Source organism: Bos grunniens, chromosome 2 (assembly GCF_055505025.1).
Source record: "Bos grunniens cultivar Pamir isolate PY7600 chromosome 2, Bosgru_T2T1.0, whole genome shotgun sequence".
Classification (NCBI taxonomy): Eukaryota; Metazoa; Chordata; class Mammalia; order Artiodactyla; family Bovidae; genus Bos; species Bos grunniens.
The window spans coordinates 57,394,599-57,420,757 of record NC_141166.1 but is presented as its reverse complement, the minus strand read 5'-3'; the positions used below and the strand labels follow the sequence as shown (position 1 = coordinate 57,420,757).

The following is a 26,159-nucleotide window of genomic DNA, read 5'->3' as shown; positions in this document are numbered from 1 at the left end:
CTGTGGCCCTGAGGGGAACAGTCATGCTATCCTGGCTCTTATGAACCTTAGAGTCCAGTAGGGGAGAAAGAGTCACGTGGAAGTGGAAGTGTTAGTCACTCAGTTGGGTCTGACTCTGTGACCCAATGGACTATAGCCTACCATGCTCCTCTGTTCATGGGGTTTTCCAGACAAGAATACTGGAGAGGGTTGCCATTCTCTTTTCCAGGGATCTTCCTGACCCAAGGAATGAACCCAGGTCTCCTGCACTGGCAGGCAGATTGTTTACCATCTGAAACACCACGGAAGCCCTGAAACAGCTTGTAGCCCACCACTCAGAGTCAAACTGTTGCCTCTAAGGCCCTCCTAAATTGTAGTTTGGAAACTGTCACTGCTTTTGCAAATACTGTTCCCTCTGCCTGAAAGCCTCACCTTTCCTCTTCAATGCTGATGAAATTTTACTCTTTAGATTTCAACTTAAATGTCACCTATTCAAATATGTTTACTTGTTAAGAACTCTCACAGCACCAGTTTTTTCTTTCAAGCAAATGGATAATCCTATGAGACTGTTTCATACATATTTGAGTATGTTTGAAAGGCAGCAGTTTGACTCTTCAGTTCAGTTCAGTTCAGTTCAGTCGCTCAGTAGTGTCCGACTCCTTGCGACCCCATGAATCGCAGCACGCCAGGCCTCCCTGTCCATCACCAACTCCCGGAGTTCGCTCAAACTCACGTCCATCGAGTCAGTGATGCCGTCCAGCCATCTCATCCTCTGTCGTCCCCCTCTCCTCCTGCCCCCAATCCCTCCCAGCATCAGAGTCTTTTCCAATGAGTCAACTCTTCGCATGAGGTGGCCAGAGTACTGGAGTTTCAGCTTTAGCATCATTCCTTCCAAAGAAATCCCAGGGCTGATCTCCTTCAGAATGGACTGGTTGGATCTCCTTGCAGTCCAAGGGACTCTCAAGAGTCTTCTCCAACACCACAGTTCAAAAGCATCAATTCTTCGGCGCTCAGCTTTCTTCACAGTCCAACTCTCACATCCATACATGACCACTGGAAAAGCCATAGCCTTGGCTAGATGGACCTTCATTGGCAAAGTAATGTCTCTGCTTTTAAAAATGGTATCTAGGTTGGTCATAACTTTTCTTCTAAGGAGTAAGCGTCTTTTAATTTCATGGCTGCAGTCACCATCTGCAGTGATTTTGGAGCCCCCCGAAATAAAGTCTGACACTGTTTCCACTGTTTCCCCATCTATTTCCCATGAAGTGATGGGACCAGATGCCATGATCTTCGTTTTCTGAATGTTGAGCTTTCAGCCAACTTTTTCACTCTCCTCTTTCACCTTCATCAAGAGGCTTAGCATGTGCTAATGCAGTGACAGTTTCCAAACTATAATTTAAGAGGGCCTCAGAGGCAGCAGTTTGACTTTGAGTGGTGGGCTATAAGCTGTTTCTGCGTAGCATTTTACTTATTTATAAAATATCAATTGTGCAGATAAAAAAAAAAGATGGGCTTGATGCATATTAAAAGATAAAGACTCCACCTCTCCCCTTGTGCTACTATCAAGCAGGAACCATGAAATAGGTCTCGCCTATTTGGAGACCTGAAAGAAGGCAACTGTGGCCAGAGCATAAACCTCAGTGGGAGGCTGGCTGAAGATGTAGCTATAATTTCAGTTCAGTTCAGTTCAGTCCAGCCGCTCAGTCGTGTCAAACTCTTTGCGACCCCTTGAATCACAGCACACCAGGCCTCCCTGTCCATCACCAACTCCCGGAGTTCACTCAAACGCATGTCCATCGAGTCAGTGATGCCATCCAGCCATCTCATCCTCTGTCATCCCCTTCTCCTCCTGCCCCCAATCCCTCCCAGCTTCAGAGTCTTTTCCAATGAGTCAACTCTTCGCATGAGGTGGCCAAAGTACTGGAGTTTCAGCTTTAGCATCAGTCCTTCCAAAGAACACCCAGGACTGATCTTTAGGATGGACTGGTTGGATCTCCTTGCAGTCCAAGGGAGTCTCAAGAGTCTTCTCCAACACCACAGTTCAAAAGCATCAATTCTTCGGTGCTCAGCTTTCTTCACAGTCCAACTCTCACATCCATACCTGACCACTGGAAAAACCATAGCCTTGTCTAGATGGACTTTTGTTGGCAAAGTAATGTCTCTGCTTTTGAATATGCTGTCTAGGTTCGTCATAACTTTCCTTCCAAGGAGTAAGCATCTTTTAATTTCATGACTGAAATCACCATCTGCAGTGATTTTGGAGCCCCCCAAAATAAAGTCTGACACTGTTTCCACTGTTTCCCCATCTATTTCCCATGAAGTGATGGGACTAGATGCCATGTTGAGCTTTCTGAATGTTTTTCTGAATGTTGAGCTTTAAGCCAACTTTTTCACTCTCCTCTTTCACTCTCATCAAGAGGCTTCTTAGTTCCTCTTCACTTTCTGCCATAAGGGTGGTGTCATCTGCATATCTGAGATTATTGATATTTCTCTGGGCAATCTTGATTCCAGCTTGTGCTTCTTCCAGCCCAGCATTTCTCATGATGTACTCTGCATATAAGTTAAATAAGCAGGGTGACAATATACAGCCTTGACATACTCCTTTTCCTATTTGGTACCAGTCTGTTGTTCTGTGTCCAGTTCTAACTGTTGCTTCCTTGGAGGCCTTGTAAAGAAGATTGCAATTTTTTTAAAATTTTATCCTGAGTGTAATGGGAAGACATTAAGGGTTTTAAGCTGCAGAATCACATGTTCTGATTTATAGCTTAAGGAGAGCACTCTAGCTTCTGGATAGAAATGAATTGCAAGGGACAAGGAGCTAACATCTGTTGAATTTCTGTGTGGGCCTGTCCCTGAACAATACACATGCATTACTCACTTAATTTCCTCAACAGCCCCACAAAGTGAATATTATTATATTCAAGTTACAAGTAAGGGAACTAAGGCCCTCTGAGGTTATATAAACTGCCTGGCATAGCACAGGGAGAAGCAAAGAAATGAGTGCAATTTGTTTTATTATTGTGCAGTTAATGCATGGGGCCTATTTACAGCCAATAAAATCTCAATTATTGTTTTGTCATAAAATTCTGTGGGTAGTTGATAGTCAAATCCAGAATGCAGTGATCATGGAAAAGTTAATATCAATACATGTTATTTTTTTCAGTAAGGGTATTCCTGACCCTAGCTATTCATCTGAGAGAGAGTGGATTGAAGCTATTATAGGATTTTGCTCTTTAAACCTCTCTTATCATGGGCAAATGTGCAAAAGACCTCTTTTCACTGTTTTGATCTTTTTGTCAGGTTGTTTTCCAGGAAGTGGTTGCTAGGAGTGAAAAGTTTTATTATTTAGAGATAAGTGGAGCCTAGATATCCCAGCACCTTAAAAAAAAAAAAAAAACACCCTACAGTAATTGACTTGAAAAATATTTTTGTGACACCATTTGTACCAGTCCACCTGCTTTCTATTTACTTGTGGTTATCTCCTTTCGCTAATGATTCTCTGAAAGCACACAATAAGGTTTGCACCAAAATACTGTCCTGGAGGCTGTTGGAGGCATCTGTAGGGCTCTTTAGAGCCAATAGCTGCCTCTAATGACAGTGAGCACATGCATGCTGAGTGACTACAAGCCCCCTGAGTGTGAATGTCAGATGGCTACACAGTACACGAATTGCCCTTGAATATAGTTGCCTTTACATTCTCATAATGTCTACCACTGCGGGGGAAACCATTGAGATTGAAGTTGTACCAACCAGGTTACAGAGACACTGTTCCACATATTGGGACAATTTTCCACCCAGGCCTTGAGGTTCTTAGCTGTGTATCCCTTTTCCCCTTCCCACACCATTCCTTTAAAGATTTTTGATTATTAACCTAAATATGTATGAACCTTTTATTGCTCTTTCAAAACTGCCATATGCTAGATTCCTTTTATTGCTCTTTCAAAACTGCCATATGCTAGACTCCTTACATAACTTTTGTCTGGTCACTGGACTTTAAACATTCTTTAACCTTGTTTGACGCTTAATAATATGTCACGTGCAATTCCCATAATATCTGTTGGTGAAAAAAAAATAGATAAGGGATTTCATCAGTAAGTGATCAATAATCTCCAGATAAAAGCCACAACTGCTAGTAACCAGTGCTTAGAATCACAGTTTGGATTCAGGTGGTACATTTGAGGTCACTTAGGCTAAGCTTCTGGGGCTTCCCAGTTGGCTTAGTGCGTAAAGAACCCGCCTGCAAGGCAGAAGATGCAGGAGATGCCTGTTCTATCCCTGGGCTGGGAAGATCCCCTGGAGGAGGGCATGGCAACCCACTTTAGCATTCTTGCCTGAATAATGGACAGAGGAAACTGGCAGGCTATAGTCCATGGGGGTCGCAAAAAGTTGGACACTACTGAAGCAACTGAGCATCCACCACCCAGGCTAAGCTTCCACTTCATAGATGAGGGAACTGAGGCACTGACAGATCAAGGGACTTCCTAGGTCAGCCAGTGAGACAGGCAATGGCCAAGATGGAGCTAAATTCTGGTTGCCTCTTAGTTCAGAAAGCCTTTAGAGAATCTTATACATTACTAAACTTTTTAATAAACAATATGTGAAATAGAGTATTTCCTGCCATATAAGTAAACAAGGATGTCACAGCCATCAACTATTTCAATCTTCCAAACATGAATTTCTGAGCCCAGAGAACACCCAGGAAAAACAATGCCTGCTAACCGGCAGCCATCGAGCTCCTGGCACTCTCTGCTTGAGCACTGAGCTCAGGGGAATGTGGAAAGATGCAAGATAACAGCGTCAGAGAGCTGAGAGGGATATGAAAGGAATGATTTCAGTAAGCCCAGACTCTTGCATCTTCCCATACATAGAAAAGCGCTAAATTCCTTAACTTGAGATATGTGGTTTTCCTTAATTAGCAATAATTTTCTGATATTCAGACTACCTGTCCCTTGTTGCAAACTTCTATATAACCTGACTTCTCCCCCTGCCTCCTCGGAACAGTTCTCTCAGGGGCACCTGAGATGCTGTCTGCTGGGCTTGAAGTCCTAAAACTTCTCACCAAATAAAATATAACTCTCAACTTCTAGGTTGAGACTATTTTTTAAGTCAATAAACCACAAATTTAGTCTTCAAAGTTGGAAATTTTATTTATTGAATTTCTTACTGCACAAGGACTATTCCTTTCAATATTTGGGCAGATCCTAGCAGGTGAAAACACTTGAGGAATTTCATTTGGGCTATGTCACAAACTATTTGGGAAAAGCAACAATTATGAAGGAGACTAAGTTTATCTCCGGAGTTGTCGTTTTTACTTCCCATCCTCTTCCTTTGGTTTTCCTCTTTTTCTGTTGTCTTAAGATGTGTATCCCAACCTATTCACTGCCCCTTGGCCTTACATACTGACAATCTAGGATACCCCTTCACATCTAGACCTTTTCTGAACTCATTTTCTCCTCTGCTTACATAAACTTATCTATAAGATATATATACTATCCTCTCAGCTCCCTTCTTTCAGGTAGTATGTTACAAAGCTCAAGTGCAAATGAACACAAACGTCCTCCTGTTTTTGTCTATCAAGAAGTAACAAGTTCTAACTATTTCCGTTACTATCTTGGATTAAGACATTTTTCTAGAAACTCTTGCTAAAATAGAATCAGTTTTAGCTGGGAAGTAAAATCCATGAAGACAGTACTGTGTGAAGGCCTACAGTTGTGCTAGAATTAAGACAAGCCTGTCCTCCAAAATTGTAAGCATTGTCCTTTGTACCATTCCTCTTGCAGTAGAAATGTAATAGTGTTCAGTCTTCAACATCAAATGAAGCTAATATATACCAAGGCTGCAGATGCCTCTAGTTACTTTTTTCTTTATCTGAAACACTAATTGGAGTAGGTCATTTATTTTGTAACTGTGAGATTAAGATGGATTATGAAGACATCTTTTTCTTGATTCAAATTATATATATCAACTTCAGAGTTAGTTGTGGAAATAAGAACAGCTAGTGAAAAGTGGAATTTAATTGAAAAAGCATAAAATATGTTTATGTGAATTTATTGATTCAAATATTTTGTGCACACACTTTTAGGTAAATGGTCATTTTATAGGCTGACTTTTATATATGCTGCCAATAGGACTGGCTTCCCTATGAGCCAATGCATTTTCTCTCCTATCTTCCTCTCATATTAGATGAACCCATTAGGATAGCACAGCCCCCAAAGCACGGAAGCTTAAAGTGACTGTTTCTCTGAACTCAGACACAGATAGCAGCCACAAGCTTTGAGCGTTAACAGAATGTCATAGGACTAGAGAGAGTAAAAGATTATGCATTGGCTTTTTAAGCTTCTAATCACATTTTTCCCAACCAGAGCAAGTTTCACTGACTCATCTAACTTCTAGGGAACAGTGACATGCAATCCTACTCAGGAGGAGACTGGAAATATTTAGAGATTGTTACCACAACAGATTGCTCTGAAGCTACCATTCAACTTCTCTCTTTTCTATTCTTGACAGAATGCCCTTGTTAACCTCATATATCTGGTAAATAGCACCTACTTTCTAGAATATTCCATAATCTCTTTGAAAGAATTTATTTTATATTGTCATTACCCATTGAATATATATATGTAAACAATATTCACAGCATCCAGAATACGATATTTTAATTAAGAGTTCATATATATGTATTTTGTCTACCTCCTTAAACCAAAAGACTATGTCTTATTCATCTCTGCAATCTTAGCTCCCATCATGATCGTTGGCACAGGTAGACATGTTGCAGGGAAAAGTCAATTCTAATTCCATGTTGGAACTGTTTCTTTGATTTGCTTTCCATTGCTTTTGTTATCATAATCACACATAATGATCTGCTCAGAGAATCCTGCCCTTCTGCCTGGCTGTTAAAACCAAAGTGCCTTTGTTCAGAATGATGTCCACATGTAGATGGCAGGAAGGAAGAAATTAACACATCCCCCTGCATGAGGCTTAACATTCTAGGAGATATTTGCAAGAATAATGGCCTTTATACTTTGTTTCCTCATCTCCCCTCATCTCTGATCTATAAAAGAACCTGGCATCCAGGCCCAATAAGATGGTTATTTTGAGACATTAGTCTGCCTTCCTTTCAGTCAGCTGGCTCTGAATAAAGTTGTATTTCTTGCCGCAATACCTTGTCTCTGATTCTTTGGCCTGTCATATGGCAAGGAGAGTGAGCTTGGACTCAATAGCAGTCATTAAAACACAGGGTGTTTATAAAGTCCTTTTGCAGTTTGAATTTTTATTAAACATCCTCCTTTTTGTGAAGTATAGTAGAGGAGGAATTTACTTGAGATTCAAATAAAATTTTGATTTTTTACTTGTCCTAATATATTTAATTTTCCAATTAATAAAATCTTGTGTTACAGTAAGCAGCCTCAATTATGTTACTGAAAATGATATTATGCAAAAATGATAGTGGTATGTTAAAAGCTAAAAAATTTAAATCATCCTGTCCATTTGGGAGAGATGCACATGAATAATTAGAGTAATAGAACAAATGAAGATATTAACAAAGAAGTCCTGATACAGAATGAAAGAAGTCCTGATACAGAATGAAAGAAGCCCTTAACTCTTCCCAGAAAGTTCAAGGAAGGCTTTTCAGAGGAGACAATATTTGAGCTGAGTTCTTTAGGAAACAGATGGTATATCCAGATGGGAATGGTCAGGGGCAATAGCAAGGGTAAAAGCCATAGAGTTATGAAATGTGTGATATTTTTAAAAATATTGAACAGATTATTTCATGTTTCTGTGTCAGTTTTCTCACCTGCAAAATGAGACTGTATGTACCTGAGACTGTAGGTACTATAGGTACCTGCACATCTCAAATGGCTATTATAAGGGTAAAAGGCTATTATGTGAGAAATTGGAGAGCACCCATGAAGATATAAGATGGAGACCTTGAAGGGTCAGTGGAATTGTGATGGATAGAAAAAGGGGCTTAGGACATATAAGGTGCTAAGAATGGTGTAAGGAAAGTGGGGGATCCAAGGAGGAAAGTTGGTTAAGCAAAGAAAACTGATCATTTTGGCAAGAATAAATAACAAGTTAAGGTTCAAAAACAACCAATCAGAAACAGGTAGAGATGTCTAGTTTAGCAAAAAGGAGATGGTCGGATGGCATCACCAAATCAATGGACAGGAGTTGGACCAATCTCCAGGAGATGGTGAAGGACAGGGGAGCCTGGCATGTTGCAGTCCATGGAGTCGCAAAGAAGTGGACACAACTGAGCGACTGAGTAACAACAAAAAAAGTTGGTTGTCAATATGGCTCAATATTCTTTCTTGGGCTAGAAGAGAAGCAAATCTAGAGTTACAGAAGTGACTCAGGATCCACACTGAAGGTTGGGGCAGACTCCTTAATGTTTACTATGTCTCCAACTCCATCACTTTATTTTAAATCATGCAAGAATATCATATATGACCCCCAAACAATTGAGGGAGTCATAGAAAATGTAAATATGTTAAAGCATACATATATAATTTAGTGGGGTTAAAAAATGAGAGAGACAGAGGATTAATAAATTGTACTGGGGGCAAAGAGATAAACACAGAGAAAGAATCTTTGTATCAGTTAGGTTGTCTTAATGGATACCAGATCCAAAATGTTTTAAATAGTAAAGAAAGGTATCATATGTAACAAAAAAGGGACCGCATCAGAGTTGGTAAGTCAGTATCCTATGAACATCATGGAGATTCCAGATTCTGTCTCTCTACTCAGTTGGCCTTGACGTGCTGGGTTTGGCTTAAGGCTGTCTCCTCTTCTGGTAGTAAGATAGCTGCAGCAGTTTCAAGGGAAATGGGATTTCCATGGGTGGCTAGGACTAATGGTCTGGAGTAGAATCTATGCCAGGAATAAACCTCAAAGAATGCTATATTGCTATCACCACCTGATTGTTCTGAGCAGAGTTGGAAACGTTATGGGCCATGATCCAAATTATTTTTGTAGATGTTTTGTTTGACTAACACAATGTTAAGAAAAGCTGAATGAGATGCATTTTAAAGTCAGATGATTTATTTAAAAAAAAATCATATTTCTAAGAATCCGAAGTTTTATCTAAATGTGCCTGCATTCCACTTAGCTAAAATTGGCTCAGGTGGATTAGCTACTGCCCCTTTATACAGAGCATTTCAGTTCCAACTTACTGGGCTAAATCATATCCTAATATAGCCTGGTCTGTTTTATTCAAGTTACCTACTGAGCCTCTCATTGGGGAAATTACTCTTAAAGATTTTTAAGAGTCATGTGATGTTTTTGCTCCAGGGAACAGGTCTCATGTAGGTACTTGTTCAATGGTTCAAAAGAAATGAGGGCAAGGGCCTCATCTTGCTAGACCTGTTATCTTATTAACTTATAATTTCTGTAGCCATAAAATTTAACAATAATTTAACAATTAATTTAACAATTAATTTCTGACCCCAACAGGAATGTTACAAACATAAAGAACTTCTTTAATTTCAAAAGAAAAAAAATGTTTTTATTCATATTGTATTAAAGAACTACCTTCATATTTATGTTTGATATGGTCAAAAACCAAATAATTTTTTCTATCAGTTTTTCAGTTAAATGTTAGTGATTTATACCTTTTGTAAAGCCTTTTTTGTTGGATACATATCTGAAATATATTTACAAGGTAGCTACGTTGTTTTACTGGACTAGCCCGGTGGCTCAGCTAAAGAAACCATCTGCCAATGCAGAAGACACAAGAGACATTGGTTCAATCCCTGAGTTGGGAAGATCCCCTGGAGAAGGAAATGACCAACCCACTACAGTATTCTTGCCTGGAAAATTCCAAGGACAGAGGATCCTGGTGGGCTACAGTCCATGGGGTTGCAAAGAGTCAGACACGGTGCAGCATGTGCATGTGTGCATGTGCACACACACTTTTTTTTTTTTTACTAGTTGTTTCACTCAGCATTGGTTAGGCAAAATTTAAAAGGGTTTAAAAGAAAACATTAAAAATTGAATATTAGTTTGGAATATTTTCTACACTTAATATTTTTAGAGAAAAATATTGGCTTTCAACATTACAACAAAGTGCCATTTCTTTAATTGTGAAATATTTCAACCACAGAGAAAAAGAAAGAGAATATAACAAACACTTGTATATCAACTACCCAAGTACCATAGTTGCTTCAGATTTTTTTAATTATTTTTTAAAAAATTCAGTCATTGCAGATACAGCTGAAGCTCTTTGCACATTTCTTCAATCCCATTCCTCATGATATATACACAAAGATAATAACCCCTGAACTGAATTTGATGTTTATCATTCCTATGCACATTTGAAACTTTAAAAATCACATATGTATACATCTGCAAATAATATATTGTTGAGGGGTGGTCCTAAGATGGCAGAGGAATAGGATGGGGAGACCACTTTCTCTCCCACAAATTCATCAAAAGAACACTTAAACGCTGAGTAAATTCCACAAAACAACTTCTGAATGCTGGCAGAGGACATCAGGCACCCAGAAAAGCAGCCCATTGTCTTCAGAAGGAGGTAGGAAAAAATATAAAAGACAAAAAAAGAGACAAAAGAGGTAGGGATGGAGCTCCATCCCAGGAAGGGAGTCTTAAAAAGAGAGAAGTTTCCAAACACCAGGAAACACTCTCACTGCTGAGTCTGTGGTGAGCCTTGGAAGCACAGAGGCAACATAATAGGGAGGAAAAATAAATAAATAATTAAAACCCACAGATTACTTGCCCAATGGTAACTCCCCCAGCGGAGAAGCAGCGCAGATGCCTGCATCCGCCACTAGCAAGCGGGGGGCTGGGCAGGGAGGCACGAGCTGCATTGCTTAGAGTAAGAATCTGGCCTGAATGCCCCAAGGGCAATCTGAGCGAACTAACTTGGGCTAGCAAACCGGACTGTGGGATAGCTACCACGAGAAAAGCCCTAAGACACTGCCAGGCCCACGCACAGAACAAAGGACTGAACAGAACTAGCCGGCTACAGACCATCCCCCTCCGGTGACAGGCAGCCAGAGCCAAAAGGGGGCAATCGCACCCCTAGAGAGACATTATCTACCAAACTGCAAGCAGGCTTCTTTGCTATCTAAGACTTCTTGGGGTTCTGGACAGTCAACATCCACCTGAGAAGGTGCGCTGGTTGTACACCCAGATCACTTATCACTTATCAAACTTATCACTTGTAAACCCCTCATCACCTGAGCTGCTCAGACCTGGGAAGGGCACAAAATGCAGGCCCAACCGAGTCTGCACCTCTGAGGACTACCCGAGTGCCTGAACTTGAGTGGCTTAGACCTGGGAGGTGCATGCAGCCCAGGGCTGGCCTCAGATGGTTCCCAGCGGAGCAACCTACAGCCAGAGCAGTCTGGGCAGGGAGGGCACACACGCCGTGAGCAGGTCAGGCCCAGTGAGGCTGAGACACTGCAAGCACATGCCAGTGTTATTTGTTTGCAGTGTCCCTCCCTCCCCACAGCACGACTGAACAAGTGAGCCTAAAAAGTGTCCACCATGGCCCTCTTTGTGTCAGGGCAGAAATCAGACACTGAAGAGACCAGCAAACAGAAGAAGCTAAAACAGAGGGAACCGCCTTGGAAGTGACAGGTGCAATAGATTAAAACCCTGTTGTTAGTACCGACTACATTGGAAGGGGCCTATAGGTCTTGAGAAATATAGGCCAGACCAAGGAACTATCTGAAAATTAACTGACCCCACAATACCCACAACAACACCAGAGAAAGTCCTAGATATATTTTTACTATTTTTACGATCATTCTTTTTTTTTTTAATTTTTAAGTCCTCTATTACTCCTTTAATTTTCACTTTTATAACCTACTATTACTTTGCAAAAAGTAAAAAGACCCTATTTTTTAAAGCAAACTTCATATATGTATATATTTTTTATAATTTTTGTGACTTTTTTTGTCTTGCTTTTTTTTTCTTCCTTTCTTCAATACTGTATTTTTGAAATTCCAAACTCTACTCTAGATTTTTAATCTTTGCTTTTTGGTATTTGTTATCAATTTTGTACCTTTAGAACCCAATCTTCAGTACCCATTTTTACTTGGGAGCGAGATTACTGGCTTGACTGCTCTCCCCGTTTGGACTCTCCTTTTTCTCCACCAGGTCGCCTCTGTCTCCTCCCTACCCCTTCTCTTCTCTACCCAACTCTGTGAATCTCTGAGTGTTCCAGATGGTGGAGAACACTTAGGGAACTGATTACTGGCTGGATCTGTCTCTCTCCTTTTGATTCCCCCCTTTTATAAACCTCCTGGCCACCTCTGTCTCCTTCCTCCCTCTTCTCTTCTCTGTATAACTCCATGAACATCTCTGAGCAGTCCAGTTGTGGAGTGCACATAAGGAAATGATTACTGGCTAGCCCACTCTCTCCTCTATTGATTCCACCTCATCTCATTCGAGTCACCTCTAACTCCCTCCTCCCTCTTCTCTTCTCCATGTAACTCTGTGAACCTCTCTGGGTGTCCCTCACTGTGGAGAAACTTTTCATCTTTAACCTAGATGTTTTATCAATAGTGCTGTATAGAAGGAGAAGTCTTGAGACTACTGTAAAAATAAGACTGAAAACCAGAAGCAGGAGCCTTACGTCCAAATCCTGAGAACACCAGAGAACTCCTGACTCCAGGGAACGTTAATTGACAGGAGCTCATCAAACGCCTCAATACCTACACTGAAACCAAGCACCACCCAAGGGCCAACAAGTTCCAGAGCAAGACATACCATGCAAATTCTCCAGCAACATAGGAACACAGCCCTGAGCTCCAATATAGAGGCTGCCCAAAGTTACTCCAAAACCACTGACATCTTATAACTCATTACTGGACACTTCATTGCACTCCAGAGAGAAGAAATCCAGCTCCACCCACCAGAACACTGACACAAGCTTCCCTAACCAAGAAACCTTGACAAGCCACCTGTACAAACCCATCCACAGCGAGGAAACTCCACAATAAAGAGAACTCCACAAACTGCCAGAATACTGAAAGGCCACCCCAAACTCAGCAATATAAACAAGATGAAGAGACAGAGGAATACCCAGGAGGTAAAGGAACAGGATAAATGCCCACCAAACCAAACAAAAGAGGAAGAGATAGGGATCTACCTGATAAAGAATTCCAAATAATGATAGTGAAAATGATCCAAAATTTTGAAATCAAAATGGAATCACAGATAAATAGCCTGGAGACAGGATTGAGAAGATGCAAGAAAGGTTTAACAAGGACTTAGAAGAAATAAAAAAGAGTCAATATATAATGAATAATGCAATAAATGAGACCAAAAACACTCTGGAGGCAACAAATAGTAGAATAACAGAGGCAGAAGATAGGATTAGTGAGGTAGAAGATAGAATGGTAGAAATAAATGAATCAGAAAGGAAAAAAGAAAAACGAATTAAAAGAAATGAGGACAATCTCAGAGACCTCCAGGACAGTGTTAAACGCCCCAACATTCGAATCATAGGAGTCCCAGAAGAAGAAGACAAAAAGAAAGGCCATGAGAAAATACTTGAGATAATCATTGAAAACTTCCCTAAAATGGGGAAGGAAATAGCCACCCAAGTTCAAGAAACCCAGAGAGTCCCAAACAGGATAAACCCAAGGCGAAACACCCCAAGACACATACTAATCAAATTAACAAAGATCAAACACAAAGAACAAAAGCAGCAAGGGAAAAACAACAAATAACACACAAGGGGATTCCCATAAGGATAATAGTTGATCTTTCTATATAAACTCTTCAGGCCAGGAGGGAATGGCAAGACATACTTAAAGTGATGAAAGAAAATAAGCTACAGCCCAGATTACTGTACCCAGCAAGGATCTCATTCAAATATGAAGGAGAAATCAAAAGCTTTACAGACACGCAGAAGCTGAGAGAATTCAGCACCACCAAACCAGCTCTCCAACAAATGCTAAAGGATCTTCTCTAGACAGGAAACACAAAGAGGGTGTATAAACTCAAACCCAAAACAATAAAGTAAATGGCAACAGGATCATACTTATCAATAATTACCTTAAACGTAAATGGGTTGAATGCCCCAACCAAAGGACAAAGATTGGTCGAATGGATACAAAAACAAGACCCCTATATATGTTGTCTACAAAAGACCCACCTCAAAACAGGGGACACATACAGACTGAAAGTGAAGGGCTGGAAAAAGATATTCCATGCAAATAGAGACCAAAAGAAAGCAGGAGTAGCAATACCTATATCAGATAAAATAGACTTTAAAACAAAGACTGTGAAAAGAGACAAAGACGGTCACTCCACAATGATCAAAGGATCAATCCAAGAAGAAGATATAACAATTATAAATATATATGCACCCAACATAGGAGCACCGCAATATGTAAGACAAATGCTAACAAGTATGAAAGGGGAAATTAACAATAACACAATAATAGTGGGAGACTTTAATACCCCACTCACACCTGTGGATAGATCAACTAAACAGAAAATTAACAAGGAAACACAAACTTTAAATGATACAATAGACCAGCTAGACCTAATTGATATCAATAGGACATTTCACCCCAAAACAATGAATTTCACCTTTTTCTCAAGTGCACACGGAACTTTTTCCAGGATAGATCACGTCCTGGGCCATAAATCTAGCCTTGGTAAATTCAAAAAAGTTGAAATCCTTCCAAGCATCTTTTCTGACCACAATGCAGTAAGATTAGATCTCAATTACAGGAGAAAAACTATTAAAAATTCCAACATGTGGAGGCTGAACAACACGCTCCTGAACCAACAAATCACAGAAGAAATCAAAAAAGAAATCAAAATATGCATAGAAACGAATGAAAATGAAAACACAACAACCCAAAACCTGTGGGACACTGTAAAAGCAGTGCTAAGGGGAAAGTACATAGCAATACAGGCATACCTCAAGAAACAAGAAAAAAGTCAAATAAATAACCTAACTCTACACCTAAAGCAACTAGAAAAAGAAGAAATGAAGAACCCCAGGGTTAGTAGAAGGAAAGAAATCTTAAAAATTAGGGCAGAAATAAATGCAAAAGAAACAAAAGAGACCACAGCAAAAGCTGGTTCTTTGAAAGGATACATAAAACTGACAAACCATTAGCCAGACTCATCAAGAAACAAAGGGAGAAAAATCAAATCAATAAAATTAGAAATGAAAATGGAGAGATCACAACAGACAACACAGAAATACAAAGGATCATGAGACTATTATCAGCAATTATATGCCAATAAAATGGACAACGTGGAAGAAATGGACAAATTCTTAGAAAAGTACAACTTTCCAAAACTGAACCAGGAAGAAATAGAAAAACTTAACAGACCCATCACAAGCACGGAAATTGAAACTATAATCAGAAATCATCCAGCAAACAAAAGCCCAGGTCCAGACGGCTTCACAGCTGAATTCTACCAAAAATTTAGAGAAGAGCTAACATCTATCCTACTCAAACTCTTCCAGAAAATTGCAGAGGAAGGCAAACTCATTCTATGAGGCCACCATCACCCTAATACCAAAACCTGACAAAGATGCCACAAAAAAAAGAAAACTACAGGCCAATATCACTGATGAACATAGATGCAAAATCCTTAACAAAACTCTAGCAATCAGAATCCAACAACACATTAAAAAGATCATACACCATGACCAAGTGGGCTTTATCCCAGGGATGCAAGGATTCTTCAATATCTGTAAATCAATCAATGTAATACACTACATTAGCAAATTGAAAAATAAAAGCCATATGATTATCTCAATAGATGCAGAGAAAGCCTTTGACAAAATTCGACACCCATTTATGATAAAAACTCTCCAGAAAGCAGGAATAGAAGGAACATATCTCAACATAATAAAAGCTATATATGACAAACCCACAGCAAACATTATCCTAAATGGTGAAAAATTGAAAGCATTTCCCCTAAAGTCAGGAACAAGACAAGGGTGCCCACTTTCACCACCACTATTCAACATAGTTTTGGAAGTTTTGGCCACAGCAATCAGAGCAGAAAAAGAAATAAAAGGAATCCAAATTGGAAAAGAAGAAGTAAAACTCTCACTGTTTGCAGATGACATGATCCTCTACATAGAAAACCCTAAAGACTCCACCAGAAAATTACTAAAGCTAATCAATGAATATAGTAAAGTTGCAGGATATAAAATCAACACACAGAAATCCCTTGCATTCCTATACACTAATAATGAGAAAACAGAAAGAGAAATTAAGGAAACAATTCCATTCACCATTGCAACAAAAAGAATAAAATACTTAGGAATATATCTACCTAAAGAAACTAAAGACCTATATATAGAAAACTATAAAACACTGGTGAAAGAAATCAAATAGGACACTAATAGATGGAGAAATATACCATGTTAATGGATCAGAAGAATCAATATAGTGAAAATGAGTATACTACCCAAAGCAATCTATAGATTCAATGCAATCCCTATCAAGCTACCAACACTATTTTTCACAGAGCTAGAACAAATAATTTCACAATTTGTATGGAAATACAAAAAACCTTGAATAGCCAAAGCAGCCTTGAGAAAGAAGAATGGAACTGGAGGAATCAACCTGCCTGACTTCAGGCTCTACTACAAACCACAGTCATCAAGACAGTATGGTACTGGCACAAAGACAGAAATATAGATCAATGGAACAAAATAGAAAGCCCAGAGATAAATCCACACACCTATGGACACCTTATCTTTGACAAAGGAGGCAAGAATACACAGTGGATTAAAGACAATCTCTTTAACAAGTGGTGCTGGGAAAACTGGTCAACCAGTTGTAAAAGAATGAAACCAGAACACTTTCTAACACCATACACAAAAATAAACTCAAAATGGATTAAAGATCTAAAGGTAAGACCAGAAACTATAAAACTCCTAGAGGACAACATAGGCAAAACACTCTCCGACATAAATCACAGCAGGATCCTCTATGACCCACCTCCCAGAATATTGGAAATAAAAGGAAAAATAAACAAATGGGACCTAATTAAACTTAAAAGCTTCTGCACAACAAAGGAAATTCTAAGCAAGGTGAAAAGACAGCCTTCAGAATGGGAGAAAATAATAGCAAATGAAGCAACTGACAAACAACTAATTTCAAAAATATACAAGCAACTCCTGCAGCTCAATTCCAGAAAAATAAACGACCCAATCAAAAAATGGGCCAAAGAACTAAACAGACATTTCTCCAAAGAAGATATACAGATGGCTAACAAACACATGAAAAGATGCTCAACATCACTCATTATCAGAGAAATGCAAATCAAAACCACTATGAGGTACCATTTCACACCAGTCAGAATGGCTGTGATCCAAAAGTCTACAAGCAATAAATGCTGGAGAGGGTGTGGAGAAAAGGGAACCCTCTGACACTGTTGGTGGGAATGCAAATTAGCACAGCCACTATGGAGAACAGTGTGGAGATTCCTTAAAAAACTGGAAATAGAACTGCCTTATGACCTAGCAGCAATCCCACTGCTGGGCATACACACTGAGAAAACCAGAATTGAAAAGACACGTGTTCCCCAATGTTCATCGCAGCACTGTTTATAATAGCCAGGACATGGAAGCAACCTAGATGTCCATCAGCAGATGAATGGATAAGAAAGCAGTGGTACATATACACAATGGAGTATTACTCAGCCATTAAAAAGAATACATTTGAATCAGTTCTAATGAGGTGGATGAAACTGGAGCCTATCATACAGAGTGAAGTAAGCCAGAAAGAAAAACACCAATACAGTATACTAATGCATGTATATGGAATTTAGAAAGATGGTAATGATAACCCTGTAAGCGAGACAGCAAAAGAGACACAGATATATAGAACAGTCTTTTGGACTCTGTGGGAGAGGGAGAGGGTGGGATGACTTGGGAGAATGGCATTGAAACATGTAAAATATCATATATGAAATGAATCACCAGTTCAATGCATGATACTGGATGCTTGGGGCTGGTGCACTGGGATGACCCAGAGGGATGGTACGGGGAGGGAGGAGGAAGGGGGGTTCAGAATGGGGAACACATGTATACCTGTGGCAGATTCATGTTGATGTATGGCAAAACCAATACCATATTGTAAAGTAATTAACCCCAATTAAAATAAATAAATTTGTTAATAATAATAATATATTGTTTTACATGTTTTACTGTTTTATAATCATATCCATCTGTAATCTGTTTTTGAGGCTTATCCACTTTAAACATATACTGGGGCCATTAATTTTAGACAATATATTTTGCTGCATGTAAAATGTAGAAATATGATAATTATTTTAAGCCATTCTTCTACTGATAAAAGAGTTAGACTGTTTCTACAGAGGTTTTTTTTTTATTTTTATATACATCACACTGTCATACTCTCTGGGGTATCTGTTGAAACTGTGCCTCATGGTATTGTCACTATAAGAAGCTGCGCTATCACAAGTCAACCTTTCTTTTGTTGAGTTCCCTCTTGTGACTTATAATTAGACAGAGAGACTCACATGCCAACTGTAAAGGTCAGATGCTTGAAAAGTAAATTTGAAGGAACCTGCTCTATACAGAGGATGAATACTTATTTTCTTTACCCAGAACATCAAAATACCTTGCTGTGGACTCTGATGCTTTTCTCCCAAATGTTTGAATTTTGCATTTAGCTCCATAAATAATTTTTTGAGCAGAGTTTAATAATTGTTTTCCAAACTGGTAATATGATCTTACCATTTGAAGAGCAGATTGACACAGTCCAGGTTCATTTTTATTTTTCAGAGCTTAGAAAATGTGACAACTTTCAAATGTTGAATCAACATTAGATTTCAGAGCATAAATCCAACATAGCATAATTGGTATGGAGCTCATTCCTCAAGCCACTGTTTATTTTTCCCAAAGTGTCCAAATATATACTTATAAATATAGAATATCTCCTAACTAAACTTTAGTTTTAATTGTCTCTGAAAAAGAATGCCTTTTCTGATTGTTCTCTCAGTGATACTGTTTCAACTGCACCAGAGATCAACTGCCAGTTTTCAGAGTTCTCAAATATGCTCTGTAATTAATATTAGTCTCATGGCTGCCAAGTTTTCATTCAACCTGGATAATGTACAGGTCAACCTAAGTCTTTCTATGACAATAACCCCAAAGTTGAAATTACTTACAGTACCGTTTATTTCTCTTTGTAGTCTTTGTTAGTCACAGTCATCTTCAGCTTTGTTCCATCAATCTGGGACCCAGATGAAGGACTCATCCACTCTTCGGACATGCTCTTTATGTACCAAAAGGAAAAGAGAGATGACGGAAACAAGTGATGACTCCTAAAGTTTCTGCTTAGCAGTGGCCTATATCACTTCCTTTCACATTTCATTGAACAAATCAAGGCATAAGGCCAAGCCTCCCATTCAACAAGGTGAGGAAGTAAAGACTTCCTATTGGGAGAGACAAAAATATTTGGGAACAGTAACACAACCTACCACAGAGGTTTTCAGACTCAAGTAGGTATCCTTTTGACTGACTTTTTGGCCATTTATAAAATCAAACTTTTTAAGGTTTTGCTAATATACAACTTGCTGATATCTAGGATGGGATTTAGTCTAATTTAATATTTTCTATGAATCTACAAAAAAAAAAAAAAAACAACAAGAAAATCACTTGAAAAATCAGTAAACACCTGGAGGCTCCAGGTATATAATCATGACCTAAGTCTAAATAATTTATAAACCAAACTAACTAAAATCTTTACCATATCACTCTAAATGAAGAAAAATAACTAATTACCACCCCAACTCCCATCCCAGCCATCAGAGGACTCTCAAAAAGATTTCCACATAGTTAGTATTTTAAATGAGACCATTCAAACAATCTCTTCAAATCTGATTAAAATTTCTCTTGCCATTTTTGTGTGATACTGCAAAGAACAGATATTCATTTTAATTTACATAGATGGCAAATGATAGATTTTTAGGTTTAATTGTATGTGACATGTACATTCAGGCCGGTTTAGTTTTGTTTTGCTTTTTGGTCTAGCAGTTCTTCATTTAGTACTATTTCTTTTCTAAAAGTTATTTGTAAATAGGTGGTACCCCAGGCACTGAGCCTAGCTTTGCTTAAGCTGTCTTTGTCGTAGTCTATTTTAAGATACTTTGCAAATTATTGCTTTGTTTTCCAAAAATGAAGAAAATTATCTTATTTTGGGATGTTAGCATCTTCTTTTGCAATAAAGAGCTCATGATCTGCCCTACAGTCAGCTCCACATTTTGTTTTTGCTGACTATGTACAACTTCTCCAACTTCAGCTGCAAAGAAAGAGTTGGGCCATAAAGAAAGCTGAACACTGAAGAACTGATGCCTTCAAACTGTGGTGCTGCAGAAGACTCTTGAGAGTCCCTGGGACTGCAAGGAAATCAAACCAATCAATCCTAAAGGAAATCAACCCTGAATATTCATTAGAAGGACTGATGCTCAAGCTGAAACTCCAATACTTTGGCTACATGATGAAAAAAGCTGAATCACTGGAAAAGACCCTGATGCTGTGAAAGACTGATGGCAAAAGGAGAAGGGGGCAGCAGAGGATGAGATGGTTAGATAGTACCACTGACTCAGTGGACATGAATCTGAGCAAACTCAGGGATATAGTGAAGGACAGAGGAGCCCAACATGCTGCAGTCCATGGGATTGCAAAAAGTCAGACATGACTTAGTGACTGAATAACAATAACAAAAGCTTCTTCTTAAATGGTATTTTATGATTACATGGTTTAAAACAATTGCCTATTTGTCTTTACAGTAATAGATGTGACAACTAATCACACTGTACAATAAAATTTATTCACTCATGGGAAAATAATAATAATTATAGCTAAAACAGAATTCAACTATCATTGTTCACTAGCCATACATGTATTGATTCATTTAACACTCACAACAACCCTATAAGATACCAATGCAATCTGTATAATGGAAATGAAAGATTTATAATACTTTAATAAAGATCTAAGTTCAGCTTTGGAAAAATAAGTTATGTTTGGCAAGGTTTATCAGTGAGGCTAGGAAGTTGGCCAGTTAAAGCAGGAAACCAAGAGAAGAAAGGGAAGTAGCAGCAGAAGCTTGTTTAGAGGCTTCCTGAGCCTTACTCTATTCTCTAAATAGAAGAATTTCAAACAAACCAACAAATCAAAAAAACTTAGGCAACTCTTTTAAGGTGTTAGTCAAAGGAAAACTATTTTCTATCTAGCTCTAGGTCAACAAATAATACCTTTTAGTTTTTGTGAAGGGCAAGATGTGGAACTTATATATATATTATCATCTTGAAACATTAGCTTTTTCTAATCTTCAAAAGAGTACAGAAGCTCAGGAACTGTTCTAGTTAGAACAAACACAAAGTGCAAAAATTCCAATTTTTCCTTTCTGTGGTTGACTATCTTCTCAATGACTATGAGACCACACTCCATGGTAGGATAACTGCACCTATCTAGTAGCAAACAGGACATCTATGACTAGTCTGACAACCCGGACACATGCTAAACTAGTCATTTTGTTTGTAGATATTTTGGTAGGCTATTGTATGTGTATAAAATGCTTGCACAGGGATAACTATATATGTTATATGACTTAATAGTTGAATAATTAACCTAATGGAAATGGTAATTAACTCATAGTTCCAAAAAATCATTAAAGATTTTAAAAATTATATAAGATGAAGAAAATAATCAAAAGTATTAATGAGTCACACTTTAATTCAATTTGTAGTAGTTTTAATTTGCTGTCTAACTTTGTATTGGTCTTTTCAAACAAGGGGTTAAATTTCAGTGGACTTGAAGTTGTTCTAAGTATTAGGAGTAACATCTGTCCACTCTCACCAGCTCATCCTTGAAAGTAGAAACTCCAGAAAATAATCTCTTACTTTGTTTACTTTCTACATGTGTTAAGTATACTATAAAATATATAAACCTTTAAACACTGGAAAGAATTTTCATAGGAAAAATAGAGAAACTAAGAAAAACCAGGAGGAAAATAATAACTCAATTTGTCAATAGCTTGGATGTCATTCTGAGAAGGGAGGCAGTCAAAATTGGTAACTAGTTATATCTAAGAGATAGGACAGTATTAAAGATTATGACATTGATAAGTCAGACTGGCAATGGCACCCTACTCCAGTACTCTTGCCTGGAAATGTTAGGGAGATGTAGTATTTGCTACTTTTCCTCCAAACCTAATTTCCCTTTTCCTAAATATATTTACTTTGACTCATCAAATTTAGTGACAGGTAACACTGCTGCTGCTGCTAAGTCACTTCAGTCTCGTCAGACTCTGTGTGACCCCATAGACGGCAGCCCACCAGGCTCCCCCGTCCCTGGGATTCTCCAGGCAAGAACACTGGAGTGGGTTGCCCTTTCCTTCTTCAATGCATGAAAGTGAAAAGTGAAAGTGAAGTCGCTCAGTCCTGTCCGACTCTTAGCAACCCCATGGACTGCAGCCTACCAGGCTCCTCCATCCATGGGATTTTCCAAGCAAGAGTACTGGAGTGGGGTGCCATTGCCTTCTCAGTAGATAACACTAAGTAGTAATAAAAAACCATCTAAATGCTTTGTAATTGTCTTAACTTGGGGAAAAAAAAGTATACATGTAATAATAGCTTGCTCCATATTCTTCTGGTTAAAGAGAGATAGAAAAAACTTAAACACGACAAGACTGTGACATGCCAGAGGTCACATACTGGTAGGTTCAGCCACATTTCTTAATTACTAATCTAGTGCAATATTTTAAGATTCATCACATTACTAAATCTGATCATCAGTTAATGATGCATGCCCCTGATATACAACACCCTTCCCATTGCATAAAAACTATCCCATTAAACTTTGTGGTGGTGGTTTAGTCACTAAGTCACCTCCCACTCTTATGACCCCATGGACTATATAACATGCCAGGCTCTTCTGTCCATGAGATTTTCCAGGCAAGAATACTGGAGTGGGTTGCCATTTCCTGCTTTAGAGAATCTTCTGGACCCAGGGATCGAACCCGATCCCGGTCATCCTGCATTGCAGGCAGATTGTTTACAGACTGAGCCATCAGGGAAGCCATATTAACCTTTGTGAATCTATGCATTTAAAACTAATTGTTTCAGGATATCGCCTAAAGAATTTATGGGCGGGGGGAGCCGAAAGTGGACTGTATATAGGCTGCTGCTGCTAAGTCGCTTCAGTCGTGCCCGACTCTGTGCGACCCCATAGACGGCAGCCCACCAGGCTTCCCCGTCCCTGGGATTCTCCAGGCAAGAACACTGGAGTGGGTTGCCATTTCATTCTCCAATGCATGCAAGTGAAAAGTGAAAGTGAAGTCGCTCAGTCGTGTCCGACCCTCAGCGACCCCTTGGACTGCAGCCTTCCAGGCTCCTCAGTCCATGGGATTTTCCAGGCAAGAGTACTTGAGTGGGGTGCCATTGCCTTCTCCGTATATAGGCTGCTGCTGCTGCTAAGTCGCTTCAGTCGTGTCCGACTTTGTGCGACCCCATAGACAGGCTCCCCCGTCCCTGGGAGTATATAGGCTACACAGGCTCAAAGAAAAAGTCAGAGATCATCAAATCCTTGGCTCTTTTCCTACAGGTCCAAAAGTATAAATGGATAAAATGATACTAGGCTGAAAACGATTTAGAGAACAGGATCTGGATGCTTCTATTTTACAACGATGAGGCAGCTTTAAAATACAGAAGCATCTACAATTTTGTTCTCAAGCAAACTAGTATTAGGGGAATCATTGTTCAAAAGTATTTTTGAGATGTCACTGCACATTTTTAAAAGCAATTTTTTAAAAAGGAAAGCTGGCACGTTTTGGATTTTCCCCTTCTCTCTTTGCCCTCCCCCGAACTCCAATCCTCCAAATGGCTAAGCCGCATAGCTGAAAGGATTTTGCTCATTTTTTCCAAAACACTTCACATCTGGGCAGTCGCCAACCATGGAAAGTTTCAAGTAAATGTAACATTTGGGAGAAGGACAAGCTCGTCTGGGGCTGCCCTCGCGGGTCCGCGGCCCTCAGAGGCGTCGCCACACGCCCTTACCGGATAGCCGGGGGCCAGCGGCAAGCTTGGACAGCCGAGCTCCGATGGCCAGGCCAGACTCCAGCCACGACCAAGCCCACTGATGGCCGGCCCCTGGGCTGCAGGGGCTCTTACCCATCAGTTGCCCAAACAGTTCGAGGTCCCAGAGTCCAGGAGCCCATCCGTTTTGAAAAGGACGAGACCACTGGCCCCCAGTTTCTATCTGTAGCACCCTCGGTCCTGACCAAGCCAGAGAGAAGGGGCTACTCTGGAGACCTGCCTGCCTCTCCAGCCTCACACGTCAGTTTGAGTCCACGCCCCGCCCCTCCCCCTCCGTACCCCCTCTGCCGCCCGTCAGCCGCCCTACACTGCGCACCAGGCGCCGAGAGAAATTTGACTGCTCCAGTCACCAATCATAAGCGAGGTCGAGGATCTGAGCCAATCGGAGCTGGCGGAGGGGGCAGGCCGTCGGCGTCCTCCCGCCTCCTGGAGGGTGCGCGCGGAATGTCTCGGGCCCGCCCCTGCGCCTCAGCCTCAGTGCGGAGCCCTACGCCGTGTGAGGAGAAGGGGAAGTGGGGAGTCTGAGGAGAAGCGTTAGCCGGCAGTCTGAGGAGCAGCAGCGGCGGCGGCGGCTGTGGGAGCCGGCACCACACCCACGTCTCTGCCCCTGTCCTCTTTTTGCCCTCTGGCCGTCGCGCCGGAGACTGCATTCTCGGAAAAGAGCGGTCGCCCACGTCCGGAGCATCCTCCCCTGTTGAGCGGGCGCTGACGGACCCGGCGGTATGATGCGACTCCGAGGCTCGGCGATGCTGCGGGACCTGCTCTTGCGCCCGCCTGCTGCCGCCTGCGCAGTTCTGAGGCGGGCGCAGCCTCTCGCCACCCTGTGCCGGCGACCCCTGGGCGGGGGACGAACGGGCCAGGTGGCCGCCGCGCGGCTCTACCCGTGGTGGGGCGGGGGCGGCCGGTCGGCGGGTCCCCTCACGAGGGGTCTGTCCAGCTCGCCCTCGGAGATCCTACAGGAGTTGGGCAAGGGGGCCACGCAGCAGCAGCAGCAGCAGCCGCCGCCGCCGCAGCCTGGGGCGTCGCCGCCCGCAGTCCCGCAGGCGCCCGGCCCCAAGGACGGCCCGGGGGAGACGGACGCGTTCTCCAACAACGAGGGCAAGGAGCTGGTGCCTTCAGGCGAAAAGTGAGTGTCTACTCGAGGCGCAGGAGGCTTCGTCCCGCCTGGGTCCCGGGCCCGGGAGGGGCCTTCGGCGGGGCGGGATGGGAGCGGAGGTTCGAGAAAGAGAAAGAAAGAGATGCCGGGCGGCCTGCGCCTCCTGCGCCATGTGATTAGGCCCGGCCCCGCCCGCGCCCCTCGCTGGGCCCTTACTTCCCTTCCCCGCCGCCGGGTGGAGCTGCCAAGGGTCCGGAGGGCCCCTCTGGTGCCCCCCTCCCCTAACCCCCGTGCTGGAGCTGTGGCTGCGTGTCTGTCCCACGCCGCGCGTGCTCAGCGTCCTGGCTCCGGGCCGCAGTGCCTGGCCGCCCGCCCAGCCCTTGGCGGTGATGCCACAAGAACATCACCAAGTGACATTTAGGAGTCTGGCGATGGGCAAAGCCTGTGCCTTTCTGACTCCTTGCTTCAAGAAGGGCTCGAGTTTCCTCTCTGCGTATCCCTCCTTCGATCTCCGCCACCATCTCTTAAGAAGCCTAATGTAGCAGAATATTCTTAACATTTCTGAAGTGGCTTCTTAAGGCTTATGTAGAGCCATCTGGGGCACCGGAAATAACGTTTCCGCAATGAGATTGGGAGGAAAAGGGTCATGTGGCCTAGAAGACGGGGCACGCAGTACAGACCACCTGTTTGCACTGGGGACCATCTAGCTTTGGCCCGTCTGACATCTTCCATGAGATGGGCGAGTTTTTGAAAATACATATGAAAATAGCCAGGATTGAATGTGACGGGTAAAATGCTAACTCTGAAAACGAATTAAGTAGCTTTTGTGGTTTAAATGAATTGTGATAGGGTGATAACACCTATTGTGCACGGCAATTTAATCTTTAAACAAAATTGGGGTTTTTTTCTACGCAGTACGTGAGGCAGTTTCCTGGATATTTTGTCTTGAGTTAATATAAATGGACACAAAGCTTTTTTTTCCCACTGTAGGTAAATATTT

At 41.0% G+C, this 26,159-nt stretch overlaps 1 protein-coding gene and 1 long non-coding RNA gene across 17 annotated transcripts in view; one reads left to right on the top strand and one right to left on the bottom strand.

The window, feature by feature from the left end:
• LOC147378126 (uncharacterized) overlaps positions 1-24,398 on the bottom strand; it is a 280,055-nt gene extending 255,657 nt beyond the window's left edge. For 2 of the 3 annotated variants that reach the window (XR_015144806.1, XR_015144809.1), the window contains exons 1-2: positions 24,025-24,398; positions 19,137-19,238 (exon numbers count right to left, since the gene is read on the bottom strand). This is a non-coding gene — a long non-coding RNA (uncharacterized LOC147378126). Of the gene's footprint in view, positions 1-19,131; positions 19,239-24,024 lie in introns of all 3 variants that reach the window. The other variant, XR_015144802.1, reaches the window with a different exon arrangement.
• Positions 24,399-24,539: 141 nt separating this feature from the next.
• The window catches only part of GLS (glutaminase), a 90,215-nt gene continuing 88,595 nt past the window's right edge, over positions 24,540-26,159 (top strand). For all 14 annotated transcript variants that reach the window (XR_015144770.1, XR_015144773.1, XR_015144776.1 and 11 more), the window contains exon 1: positions 24,540-25,189. Coding sequence is in view for 3 of the 14 variants with exons in the window: in XM_086348762.1 (XP_086204888.1) it covers positions 24,786-25,189 (404 nt within the window). In the remaining 11 variants the exon portion in view is untranslated. The remainder of the gene's footprint in view (positions 25,190-26,159) is intronic.